Raw genomic sequence first — 14,466 nt, 5'->3', positions numbered from 1 at the left:
ACCACACAGTTGGTAGGTTTCTCTTCAGTTATTGCTACCCATATGCAGTACTTTGCATTTGTCAATGTTAAACTTCAGTTGCCACTTCTCAGCCCATTTGCCCAACTTATCTAGATCCAGTTGGAGTAGCATACTGTCTTTACTGTTGTTAACAACCTTTGTATCATCTGCAAACTTGGACATTAAGCCTGATATACCTTCATCAGTATCATTGATAAATATACAAAACAACAATGGGCCCAGCATTGAACCCTGGGGAACTTCACTAATAACATTTGTCCACGAAGAGCAGTGTCCATTGATTATCACTCTCTGTCGTCTCCCACTCAAACATCCCTATTATCCATTGTAGCAACTTCTTAATGCCATACCTCTCCAATTTGTGCAGCAGTCTTCCATGTGCAACAGTATTTCTGCCGCTCTTGGAACAGAGAAGTTTTTTCTGATTTATTTACTGCTTTATTAGTTTAAATTGACATATTAACTTATTTCTAGAGTAGCTTTATATTCCTATTTACGGTACTTAAAGTTAAAGTAACTTAGATAGAGAGTTGTAGGTATTACTTAGTATCGGAAAGGGTATCAAATCCACGTGTTTACCGTTCATAAACAGCCGCCATTGTTACGTGAAAATTAATCAGTAAAATCTGTTAATCTTGTCGAACTTCATTGGCAATTAAATTGTACTTTTAACTATACATATAACCACTTAGGTTACGGAACATAAATAATTAGTAAAAATAAATAATTAATACATAACTTGATACGGAAGTTATATAAAGGGATTTCGTAGATAACACTCGTTACTGAAACGCGATACAGCATATCCGGAATTCGATAGCATTGGCTTTGTATAGTATAGAGCATAATATAATATTGTCAGTTAATCAGTAGATCTATTAATCTTGTTAAACTTCATTGTCAATTAAATTGTACTTTTAACTATATATATATAACGACTTAGAGTACAAACGTAACAAATAATTAATACATACTTGATACGGAAGTTATATAAAGGGAACTCGTAGATAACACTCGATACTGAAAAATAAATATAGCGTTATAACTGTGTTAAGATACAAGTTTAAGGTTTTAATTTTGTTCTGAAATTGTAATTTTATTGACATTTAAATCGAAATCATGACTCTGACCAGAGCAGCAAAGCAAAAGGCTCAAGCTAATGGGAGTGCTGTGACTCAGGGGAGAACTGAGGGGGGCAGTTGCCCTCTGAATCACAGCCTTTTAAGATGCACTGTTTGCTTGATGTTTGCGGAGCAATCGGGTACGGGACATGATACTGCCATGGGGGATGTCTTTGTGTGTGCACGATGCAAGGAGTGCAAGGAAATTAGGCGACAACTCGGCGTTGTTATGGGCCTATATGAGACCTTGAAGGACAGGGTGGATGCCCTCGAAAGAAATAAATTGAGGGGCCCATCAAGCTCTCAGCTGCCCACATCAACGCCAGAGCTTGCACTTGGTCATCTTACAACACAGAGGCAGCCCCCAAGGCAGAATGCGCTGGTCCCACAGGAACTAGTAGTTGTTGGTGGCTATTGTCAGGGAAACGGGGAACATGCTTTGTAAAAAGGATAGGTGGAACAGGACCAGGGTATGTCTGCCAGGGGCAAAGGTTGATGACGTTGTAGAGCAGATATCATCTTTTAAGGGCACAAAAGGTGATATAGTTGTACACGTTGGCACTAATGATATTAAGAGTAGGAGACCAGCGGAATTACTTAACAAGTACAGGTCACTGTTGAAAAAAAGCCGTGAAGTAGGGTTGAGTTTGAAAGTGTCTGCAATTCTGCCCAGACACGATAGGAGGGAGTATATGATGAGAGCCTTGTCGATCAATTCGGCCCTGGAAAGATTGTGCAAGGCTCAAGGGGTAGAATTTTTTTCAGCCTGGAATGTACTTGTTAACAGGAGAGATTGCTTCTACAGGGATGGGATACACTTAAATAGAAAGGGTGCAAGAATATTTGCTGATGCTATCGAGGCAGTGTTAGGTGGGTCGGAAAACTGCTAGCTTGGGGGGAGACAAAGACTAATGGATTAACAGTAGCCACTGGCAGAGGTGAAAGAGATTCTTGCACTGCTTCTATTGGAATGAGCAGAAGCCTGAAAAACAAGATGCAGGATATTTCAGAGACTGCTGGAAGTCATTGCAGTACAAGTAAACACATGGGTTGTGTTAGGGTAGCTAAGAATAGAAACAGGTGCATGTGTACTTGCGTTTACACCAATGCTAGGAGTTTAGTAAATAAATTTGATGAATTTGAGGTATTGCTCAAAACATCAAAGGCAGATATTGTTGGGATTTCAGAGACGTGGTGTCACACAGATATAAGGAATGCAGAACTGGAATTTGGGGAGTACAATGTGTATAGAAAGGATAGACAGGACAGGAGGGGAGGAGGGGTTATGCTATTAGTTAAAAAACACATAAAATCCAAGGAAGTGAAGCCAGTCGACATTGATGGACAGGGCAGTGTCGAGTCAGTTTGGTGTGACATAAGCATAGGTAAATCAAAATTGAGAGTAGGAGTGTGCTATAGGCCTAATGACTCTGATGAGTATAATAAGATACTGTACAGGGAAATAGAATGGGCCAGTAAATCAGAGAGTCTTATAATGGGGGATTTTAAATTCCCAGATATTGACTGGAATTTGTGGGTTGGTCACTCACACACTAGCAAGGCTTTTGTGGATTTATTGGATGATTGTTTTCTACACCAGCATGTTCGGGAGGCAACTAGAGGGAGTAATACTCTTGATCTGATTATCAGTAGTGATTCTTCATACATTAGGAATCTGCAGATAAAGGAACCACTGGGTGGCAGTGATCACAGTGTGCTGAAGTGGGATTTACTCAAGGAGGTAACTACCATCAGAGGTAAAGGGAAGGGTTTTTGCTTTCGTAAAGGCGACTATGATGGTCTGAGACAGTATTTAAATTCTATACAGTGGGACCAACTGATGATGTTACCAACAGCAAATTCAAAATGGGAAGCATTCAAAGAACTAATCTTGGAAGCTACCAGGCTGTACATACCAACCAAGAAATATTGTTCAAGGTTCAGGCCTAAATGGTTGTCAGATGAACTAATGAGACATATGGCAGAGAATAAAAATGCATGGGATACATACAAATTAATGGGTGACATGGAAGCCTATGATCGATATAAGTTGGTCTGTAACCAAGTCACAAAGGAGATTAGGCAGGCAAAGGCAGATTATGAGAAATCCTTGGCAAAGGATGCAAAGAAAAACAGAAAAGAGTTCTTTACCTATTTAAACTCAAGAAGGAAAGGGATGAATCAGATTGGTCCACTGGATGTTGATGGTTCAACAGTTGAGGATCCAGCTCAGGTGGCTAACAATCTAAACGAGTATTTTGCATCTACATTCACACATGAGGAGTTATTCAGGAAGGGGAATGTCGTAGGTGAAGTAAACATTGGCAGTGAGCTAGATTATTTTCTAATAACTGAGAGGAAAGTGGAGGAGAAATTGTTGAAGATAAACATAAAAAAGGCACCCGGGGTGGGTGGGATCTATCCAGTTATATTAAAGGAGGCAGCAAAGGAAGTAAGCAAACCCCTAGCCATAGTTATGAGAGCTTCTTTGGACTCAGGGGAGGTACCCATGGACTGGAGATGTGCAAATATAACCCCAATTCACAAAGGAGGATCAAAGGCTGACACAAGTAATTATAGACCTGTTAGTTTAACTTTGGTTCCAGGAAAATTAATGGAGGCACTGGTTAAAGAAGCACTGCAGGATCATCTGGACAAGAATTCAGTTATAGCTCAGACACAGCATGGTTTTGTTAAGGGCAGGTCTTGTCTGACCAATTTGATTGGATACTATGATGTAGTCACAAAAGAACTGGATGCAGGGAATAACTTTGATATTATATATTTGGATCTTAGAAAGGCTTTTGATACTGTTGCGCATGGAAGACTGCTGCACAAATTGGAGAAGTGTGGCATTGGAGGCAAATTGCTGCTGTGGATAAAGGGATGGTTGAGTGGCAGAAGACAGAGAGTGGTAATCAATGGACACTGCTCAACTTGGACTAATGTTATTAGTGGAGTTCCTCAGGGTTCAGTGTTGGGTCCATTGTTGTTTTCTGTATTTATAAATGATATTGATGATGGTGTATCAAGCTTAATGTCCAAGTTTGCAGACGATACCAAGATTGGCAGGGTTGTTAAGGACACTACTGATACTATGCTGCTGCAACAGGATCTGGAAAGGTTGAGCAGATGGGCTGAGAGGTGGCAAATGAAGTTTAACATTGACAAATATAAAGTACTACATATGGGAAACAGTAACCCCAGATCAACGTATCAACTCTGTGGTACTACGCTGACAGTGGTAGAGAATGAAAAGGACCTGGGGGTAATTGTGCAGGCAGATATGAAGTTCTCTGAGCAGTGCAGACGAGCTGCAAGAGTAGCTCATGGTGTCTTGTCAATGATATACAGGAATTTTTCTGACAGGGACAGGGATGTGATTATTCCCTTTTATAAGGCATTGGTCAGGCCACACCTTGAGTACTGTATACAGGTCTGGAGGCCTCATTTCAAGAAGGATGTAGAGCTGCTGGAACGAGTACAGAGAAGGGCAACAAGATTAGTGAATGGAACAAAGGGTTGCTCTTACGAAGAAAGGCTTAAGTTTTGCAAATTACAGAGCCTGGAGACTAGGCATCGACGAGGTGATCTGATAGAGGTGTATAAGGCTTTGAATGGCTTGAGCATGCTCAATGCCGATGGGATTCTTCCTCTTGCTCAGAATAATCACCTGAGAGGGCATAAATTCAAATTGAGGAAGGACGGATGTCGGATAGATGTGCGGAAATTTGCCTTTAGCCAGCGGGCAGTTGGTTTGTGGAATAGACTCCCGTTGCTTGTTGTTGAAGTTGATAGCCTAAACAAATTTAAGGCTCAGCTGGACAGGTATTTCGAACGAACGGAGGGGTGAAATGGGAGTAGTGGTTGTTTTTTTTTTTTTTTTTGGCTGATGCTGAATAAGCTTGCTTTCTTGCATCGTATGCCTCTGCTAATGCTAATGTATCAAACACCTTTCCTGAAATCCAAGTATATGATATCAAAATTATTTTTTGGCATTCAGGTCCTTTGTGACTACATCATAGTATCCAATCAGATTGGTCAGACAAGACTTCCCCTTAACAAACCCATGCTGTGTCTGAATTATTACTGCAGTCTTGTCTAGATGATCCTGCAATGCTTCTTTAACCAGCGATTCCATTATTTTCCCCAGAACACAAGTTGAACTAACAGGTCTATAGTTACATGTTTCACCTTTTGAACCCCTTTGTGAATTGGTGATACATTTCAACACCTCCAGTCCACGGGGACCTCCCCTGAGTCCAAGAAAGCTCTCATAATAATGGCTAAGGGTTTGCTTACTTCCTTTGCTGCCTCCTTTAATATAACTGGATAGATCCCATTCACCCCAGGTGCCTTTTTTATGTTTAACTTCAACAATTTCTCCTCCACTTTGCTCTCAGTTATTACAAAATCAATTACCTGAGCATGATCATCAATAGTCAACCCCTCTATATTAAGTGGTCCAATCTGATTCATCCCTTTTCTTCTAGAGTTTACACAAATAAAGAACTCTTTGATGTTTTTCTTTGCATCTTTTGCCAAGGATTTCTCGTAATCTGCCTTCGCCTACCTGACCTCCTTTGTGATTTGATTACAGACTAGTTTATATCTGCCGTAGGCTTTGTGTCATCTGATACTTTATATTCATCCGATACATTTTTCTTCTCTGCCACGAGCCTCATTAGTTCATCTGACATCCATTTAGGCCTAAACCTTGAACAGTATTTCTTAGTTGGAATGAAAAGCCTAGTAGTCTCCAAAATTAATTCCCTGGAGGCTTCCCATTTAGAATTCAGCGTTGGTAACATCATCAGTTGATCCCACTGTACACAATTTAAAAACTGTCTGAGATCGCTGTAGTCACCTTTACGAAAGCAATAGCCCTTCCTTTTAGCCTTGAGGTAGTTACATCTTTTAGTAATTCCCACATCAGTACTTTGTGATCACTGACACCTAGGGGTTCTTTTATATGCAGATTCTTGATGAAAAATCACTACTGATAATCAGATTAAGAGTATTACTCCCTCTAGTTGCCTCCTGAACATGCTGCTGTAGAAAACAATCATCCAATAAATCCACAAAAGTCTTCAAGTCAATATCCGGGAAATTAAAATCCCCCATTATAAGACACTCTGATTTACTGGTCCACTCTATTTCTCTGCACAATTGCTCATTATACTCATCAGATTCATTAGGCCTATAACACATGCCTACTCTCATTTTTCCTTTCCCAGTGCTTATGTCACATCAAACAGACTCAACATTGCATTGTCCACCAACATCAATTGGATGCACTTTCTTAGATTTTATGTGTTTGTTAACTAACAGCATAACCCCTCCTCCCTTCCTGTCTTGTCTATCCTTTCTGTTCTCATTATACTCCCCAAATTCCAATTCTGCACTACTTATGCCTGTGTGACACCACGTCTCTGATATCCCAATAATATCTGCCTTTGATGTCTTGACTAGCACTTCACGTTCATCAAATTTATTAACTATACTCCTAGCATTGGTATACATGCAGGTATACATGCACCTGTTTCTACTCTTAGTTGCCCTAACATAGCCCATGTATTTATTTGTTCCACTATCACTCCCAGCAATCCTGGAAATCTCTATTGCCTTCTTTCCAGGCTGCTGCTCATTATAATAGAAGCATTACAAGAATCACTTTTGCCTCTGTTTTCCAAGGGCAGTTTTCCGATCCACCTAACACTGCCTCGATAGCATCAGCAAATATTCTTGCACCTTTCTATTTAAGTGTACCCCATCTCTGTAGACGCAGTCTCTGCTGTCAACAAGCACAGACCAGGCTGAAAAAAATTCTAGATCACAATCTCTCCAGGGCTGAATTGATTGACAAGGCTCTCATCATATACTCCCTCCTATTGTGTCTGGGCAGAATTGCAGACACTTTCACATTCAACCCTAATTCGCGACTTTTTTTCAACATTGACCTGTACTTGTCGAGTAAATCTACAAATCTCTTACTCTTAATGTCATTAGTTCCAACTTGTACAACAATATCACCTTTTGTGTCCTTAAAAGATAATATCTGCTCCACAACGTCATCTACTTTTGCCTCTGGCAGACATACCCTGGTTCTGTTCCACCTATCCTTCTTGTATAGTATATTCCCCGTCTCCCTGACAATAGAGTCACCAACAATAACTATTTCTTTAGACCAGCGCATTCTGTCCTGGAGATTGTTTCTGTGTTGCCTGATGCACATGAGTGAGCTCAGCCGTTGAGCTGGGCAGCTGAGAGCTTGATGGGGCCCCTCATATTAATTTCTTCAAGGGCATTTACCCTACACTTCAAGCTCTCAGAACGCTGAGTTGGTGCCTAATTTCTTGACACTCTAGACACCCAACGCACACAAAAGCATCCTCCTTGGCTAGATCATGTCCTGTTTTAGAAAGGTCGGCAAACAGTTCACATTTTGCACATTTTTTGAGACTGTGATGCGTTGGAGAATCGCCCCCTTCGTTTCTCCTCCGAGTCACAGCACTCTCGCTCGTCTGTGATCTTAGCTTCGCAGCTCTATACTGGGTCATGATTTCTGTTTAAATACAATTTAATTAACAATGAAATTTAATAAGATTAATAATATTTTTGATTAATTGATAATACTATAATAAGCTAACAGATTCCTAATTGAGTGCTTCTTATTATGCTATCTAGTTTTACTTTATACCTTACGCTATCAGTACGAGATATATATGTTACACTATTTCTTATCAACTCAATGTGGTAGCTAGTTCAACAATGTTGACACCAACACCGGGAGTCGTAACTTCCAAAAATCGCCAGTTAAATTCAAAATAAGAAGCTAATGAATGCTTCTAAACCTATTTAATATCTCTTTAAAACACAATGTAGTATGTTAATTAACGAATAATATGGTAAAAATTTAAAATGCTTATCCCTTTACAGCAGCCAAAAATCCACCGACTGTTCTCTCCAAAGTTATCAAAGTATATAGAGCACTGAATCCACAAGCATTGAGTGAACTGTGCTATAACAGACTACTGTATTATTGTTCCCTTTGTTTTTTTTTTTTGTTTTTTTTATTAAACATTAATTATTCTATGAAAGAAAGGTCACAGTCATTCTACCGAGTCAGCCATTTTCACGAGATAAAAGAACTACAGCAGTGCCACCTGCTTGCTCAGTGGGATTAGAAATTCGGCATAAATTGCGTAAAATTATTAAATTGCGACATCACCATTGTATAAGAGCTACCACTTCTATATAGCTGCGTAAGACTTGGCAGATCAGCAGCTTAAATCCCTAGCCCCCCGGATAAATGGTGAGGGTTGACGTCAGGAAGGGCATCCGGTCGTAAAAACTATGCCAAAACAAAAGGTGATTGATGGAAAGTAGATGTGTCAGGGCTACCGAACAAAGGACTGGTCCGGTTAAAGAAGTTAGTTCAACTAGAGATGAAGGAGGAGTTGAAAAGTGTTAGAATAGGAACATCGAACATTGGGACAATGAATGGAAAGAGCAGAGATGCCGACCCCATATGAACGTGGGAAGAAGGTGGGGACGAAGAAGAAGATTCTATGAAAGAATTTTAAAGCAACTAATAGGTACTACAAACAACAAAATGGCAACTGAATAATGTAAGATGACTTAGTTGTAAGACATGGTCTATTAAAGACAGGAATTTTTTTATATAACCACCCATTAATGAAGAAAATTGATTTTGTGAGGGACTGCTACTTCCTGTGACATGCTCATGCAACATGACACGTTCTCTTTCCCTTGTTCTAGATAAGGGAAATAGAACAGGTTTCCAGCTGCTTAACAATGAGTCTGCTGTGGACATGTGAACCCATGATGGATGGGCACCTAATTGTAGCAGGAGGGAGGTCATGCTTTTTTTTATGTGAATAAGTTGTTGAAAATTGCATTTGAATATAATACTATGTGAAAGATGCTAATTTGTTATGAAGTTTGTAAGCAGATAGAATGATTGAAACATTTTTTTGAAGGGATGAATAATTTATTAAGTGGCCATATATTTCAGTTTGTTCTAAGATCTTTGACTATGGCTAAAATGAAATGCTTGTGTCTTAATGATACCCAATTGAAGGTAAGTGTAGCAATATGAAGCAAATTTAAGGTGGTATGGGTGTTTAAAAAAAAAAGTATGTTTAGTTAATCAGATATTAAAAGCAAAATGAATGGGACAGTATTAGGTTTGGGGATAGGCAGATCAATGGGAAAGAGGGTGTTTATTTATGGCTAAAGATATAATAGGAAGTAATTTAACATTAGAAACAGTGAAGATGATTATTTCTTCGTGTTATTTTTCTATGCCAAAGTTGTAGCAGGCAGAAAAACATCAGGTGGCTCTTGTTTTTCTTCCTACTTTAGTATTCACTTGCTGTGTAAAGTTTTGGGGGGGGGGGTGATTAGTTTTCTATTGCTGTTAACTTTAAGTTGTTTCTATATAATGTAGGTTTTCAAAGAAGTGAAATAATGTCAATCAGAAGAGCAAGGCTCCAGATTAAGCCCAATACTGGAAACCGAGGAGTTAAAAACACAAATGCAAAACTTTTAACTTCAAAAACTGACAGTACTCCTTTAAAAAAGTTAGTCTCACCATCAGATAATCAAGGAGTGAAATCATCCCCGTCTTTAAATGAAAAAGCATTTAACAGTGTTCTAACAAAAAGCTTGAGCGGCGACACAGATGGTTTTAGTGGAGAGAAGCATTCCAATAATGTGTGCAATAAAATTTTTACAGATAATCATGAAGAAAATCTTTCCATTGGTGATGAGCGCTCATCATCAGAAACAAGTAATGTGAATAATAATAGTGAAGCTGTAGATCAGAAGTTAATAGATGTAAATAGGAAAGAATCTAATGAAATAAATTCTGATGAGAACAGAAGTAGTCTAAATCACATACAACAGGATCCTAATGATGTACATAGTGCACTTATAAACCACCACAATGAAACTTTCAGTGATGTTCCTAAAGAAAATATAGCTACCAGTAATTTTTCTATAAATGATAGCAACACATCAGATGTTTTGGAAGAGGCATCTCATCAAAAACTGGAAGGGAAAGATGAAATAGAACATAATAGTACAGAATTATTTCAGGGAGTGAAAAATAAAAGAATTGAGAAGTCAAGAATACTGAGACCTGCATTAAAATTGCAGCTACCAAAAGCTCAGCCCAACATAAAAGATACTAGCAGAATTAGAAAACTGTCCAGCAGTAATGGAATTCGAGGGCCTTCTGAGCAGTTGCAAAAGATTGGTATTCGAGATGTGTAAGTTGTTTTATACTATATTATTTTATATTTATTAGGATTAAAATATATTTATGTATGGTTGTATTTTAATCATAATAAAATATCACAATATTTTATTATGATTGAAATCATATTAAATTTTATTTTTTTTTTAAATTAGGAACTTTTTTCAGTGTCACAATTTAATACTTAAGCATTGATTTTCTAGCTGACTTATTATTATTACTACTATTATAATCTTTTGAGGACTATGCTCATATACAGTGACACATGGTGTCACTTGCCAGCATTTGTGTATGGATAAGGAAAAGAATTGATCATTTCATGAAACATTATGCTTCTAGGTGTCATCTTCAGTGCGTAGCACACGCTTCTTGATTAGACCGGGGTTCGAGCCCGTCACCACCAAATATGGAGGATGCGGAAAGGTCATTCAGGGAATAACCACCGCATATCCCGGAGCAATATGGCCTTAGTTGCTAATGCTCCTAAAAAAACCAAATAACAAACAATAACAAAGGTGTCATCTTATTTTAATTGCAGTTTTTTTAAGATAACTTAGGTTATGGAAAAGTAAGAAATGTGAGCAAAATTGAAAGCAACCCTTCTACTGCTACAAAAGTTTGCCTTAAATTTGGTCATGAAATGTTAACTTTAGTTTGCTTTCCATAAGTCTTGAACAGGAGATTCCTAGCTGTCATGACTAGTGAAAGCCAACTGAAGTTAACATCATATGACCAGTTTTGAAATTTTATGGTAAAATGTCTTTCAGCAGTACAAGGGTTGCTTCCATTTCTTGCTGCAAATCTATGGTGGAGTTATGTGATCTAGCTGATATTATCCATCATTAGTTTTAACTGATCATGATTCACAGCTGGACATCTCCCATTTCTTTCTGCAAGCCCCAGGGGCTCACATCTGGTGAGTATGGGCTTGGCACATCCAGGGTCCTGAGCTGGATATCATCATTCTTCTCTTTCTTGGTGATTCCCTTCTACTTTTGACTTTCTCTCTCTCTCTCTCTCTCTCTCTCTCTCTCTCTCTCTCTCTCTCTCTCTCTCTCTTTCTCTCTCTCTCTTTCTCTCTCTCTCTTTCTCTCTCTCTCTCTCTTTCTCTCTCTCTCTCTCTCTCTCTCTCTCTCTGGGTAACTCGGGAATTTTTTTTTTTTTTTTTTTTTTTTGTCTGGTGCAGCATAAACCTCAGGCTTCCTTGCACCATATGGCTATTAATAATAATAATAATTCTGTTGGGGGGGGGGGTTACTGAATGGCATCATAAATCAAGAAGAATTTGATATATTTTGTCATGAATTGTAAGGGAAAAGAAGAAGGAATAAAAGAATTCACTGAATGGCTTTTGAACATTTTCCAAAATGATACATTATTTATACTAAGTAAAAATAACAATAAATATCCAAATTCTGTACGAAAACCAAGTTCTGGAATGCTGAGTTTACTGATAGCACTAAAAGGCTCGCTATTGCTCTTGTTTGAGTATCAGTAGCTCAAATGGGAGCAATAGCAACACGATACTTGTTAGCAAACATCTGCTTTTGATTATGCATTTTAAAGTAAGGGTCTGGAATTACTGAAGGAGCTGACTCGCGAATGTTCTACTTATTACCACTACTGCTGTTGCCTGTTTTTTCTCATTTCTTAGTTTATGAAAATGTGGATAAGTTAAGTTTCATTTCTAATTTGCAGTTAAAGGAAGGCAGGATGCTCTCCCAGCAACATAATATATCATAAAAGTGTCAATTGTCATTGATCACGACATGCCTGCCTGCCTGCATCACACTGTGGGTGGAACTGACTGTGTGAAAATACTGTCGAGCAATGTGCTAAGAATTTTTGTATCTGAGTACAAGTTCTCAAACAGCCTCACTCTATTAATGATATAGTAGCCAGTAGCAAGGAAGCCCTAGACTTTCAGTACACAAAAAATTAAAAAGAAAATAAACTGTGTTGCACTCCTCACATAGATACCAATTCATCCGATCTTTGAATTTCCCAGGGTGGCTGGTCTTGGCTATCCTTGGAAGCAACTTATTCCAGTAATTAACAACTTTCTGGCTAAAAGAAAGCTTTGTACAATCTAGATCAGCGGTTCCCAACCTCTTTTGACTCACGAACCCCTTTCAACATAATATTTTTAAAACGAACCACTAAGCCTATATTCTCTGAAATTGTATAATATTTCTGAATTTTTATTACAAAATATTTCCAGTACAGTAGACCCCCCGCTATTTGCGGGGGTTACGTTCCTGAGAAATGTCGCGAATACTGAGTTATGGCTCCCATAGTAATAAAGGGGTTCCGTTCCAAAGTATGAAATATATAAGAAAAACTAGTCTAAAATTAAAATGTATGTATTATATGTACCTTCATAATATGACTATGTACATACAGTACATAGTGAAATGCAAGCATATGGCATCGAAATGAAAATAAGAAACAATTTAATATTAAATATAATATTTATTAGAAATTTCAAACAAATCTTTCAAACCAACGCCTTTGCTATATCTAAAAAACTTATCCCGCCAGTGCTATCACCAGTTTCGCTAAAGTGTTGATAAAGGAGTTTTGCCTTTTCACGAATGATGAGTGAACTTAACGGAATTTTATTTTGAATTCGGTCTTCTATCCACAGATTTAAAGCCTTTTCCATTTTTTCTAATTTAACATTACGAGTTACAGAACAAATTTTTGAAGCAGTTAGCACGTTTTCATGGACACTACGGCAGATTTTTATTTCCGATTTTTTGCTTGATCGTATCGTTGACTCATTGATTTTATAATGTTTTGCCACTGAGGGAGACACTTTCACCATTAGAAATTTTGTCCAATAACTCAATTTTATTCGCTAATTCATCACCTTCTTTGATATTTTCACATTTCCCTTGTTATTCGTAGCCATATTTTTGTACGGGTTAGAAAGAACTTGTCCACAATCAAGTCACTTTCTTCCGTTAACACACTCGAAAAAGTCTGTTTTACACTGCAAAATGCTAGATTTATCACTTTTGTAAACATATCAATTTATGAATTGATAAATTTATTAAATTTATAAGCATATAAATTAAAAGCAAACAACGAAACCTTCCATGGCAAGCGCATAACACATACTGAACAAGGATTAGCGAGAAACATCCACTCTTGCGATTTTGTCACCCCTCTCCCCCCACCCACTGAGCGCTGTTTTGACCGGGAAAGATAATTTTAGCCACGCCCATGTTTTTTTATGGCGGAAAATATTCACGGCGCTTTAAAATTCACATTTTTTTAGGTTTCATTTTATATTAAATCAGCAACCGCGAATACAGATACCGCAAATAGCGGGGGTTTACTGTACTACCTTTTTATAAGCTACATAGCATAATAATAATTTTTATTATTAAGTATCATTTATACTTTGTAAAGCAGTTATTAATCAGTCCAAACTAGATTTCGAACAGGCTAAGAGTAGAAAACTTGCTTCTTGTCCAATGGTAGCTGACCATTCTGGTCTCTTGCCAAAACTATTAGCTGCAATTTTTGCCCATTTCTGTTCCCACTTCTGTTAAAACCAGATGGTTCTGTTGCCACATCAGCCAAAGATAAATCTGATCTGCTGGCATCCTATTTGTCTTCCTTGGTAAATCACCTCAAACCATTCCCAGTACACTCCATTCAGTGCCTCTTGTGGTCTTTGTTCAAATGGGTATCAGAAGGATTTTGATGAATCTGATGCTAAGAAAGCTCTAGGTCCTGATGGTATTTCTCCAATTGTTCTCAAAACCTGAGCTCCTGAACTTACTTCTATTCTTTGTCGCCTTTTTTCACTTTCTTATTACAAAGGTGTTTTTCCTTCTGCTTGAAAATTTTTTCATATCTAGCCAGTTCCTAAAAAGGGTGACAAATCCCTCCCATCCAGTTATCTTTCCCATTGCAATTACTTCTACTTTTCTAAAGTAACGGAGAAATCAGTTAACCGCCAACTCTTAAACTATCTAGAAACATTCCGTCTGATCAATGATTGCCAGTATGGATTCCGTCTGATCAATG

The 14,466-nt window shown here is 38.1% G+C and overlaps 2 protein-coding genes across 2 annotated transcripts in view; both read left to right on the top strand.

Annotated features, from left to right (window-relative positions):
• Positions 1 to 9,631, top strand: part of LOC150082203 (uncharacterized) — a 56,485-nt gene extending 46,854 nt beyond the window's left edge. Inside the window, exon 6 of the mRNA XM_090380449.1 lies at positions 9,616 to 9,631. Within this exon, the coding sequence (XP_090236575.1) occupies positions 9,616 to 9,631 (16 nt within the window). The remainder of the gene's footprint in view (positions 1 to 9,615) is intronic.
• The window catches only part of LOC150082202 (uncharacterized), a 70,070-nt gene that overhangs the window by 15,989 nt on the left and 39,615 nt on the right, over positions 1 to 14,466 (top strand). The window contains exon 2 of the mRNA XM_090379162.1: positions 9,616 to 10,438. Within this exon, the coding sequence (XP_090235288.1) occupies positions 9,636 to 10,438 (803 nt within the window). The 5' untranslated portion in view covers positions 9,616 to 9,635. The remainder of the gene's footprint in view (positions 1 to 9,615; positions 10,439 to 14,466) is intronic.

Source organism: Mastigoproctus giganteus, chromosome 8 (genome assembly GCF_048544385.1).
Source record: "Mastigoproctus giganteus isolate SK-2022 chromosome 8, ASM4854438v1, whole genome shotgun sequence".
Classification (NCBI taxonomy): Eukaryota; Metazoa; Arthropoda; class Arachnida; order Uropygi; family Thelyphonidae; genus Mastigoproctus; species Mastigoproctus giganteus.
This window is presented reverse-complemented; position numbering and strand designations above follow the sequence as displayed.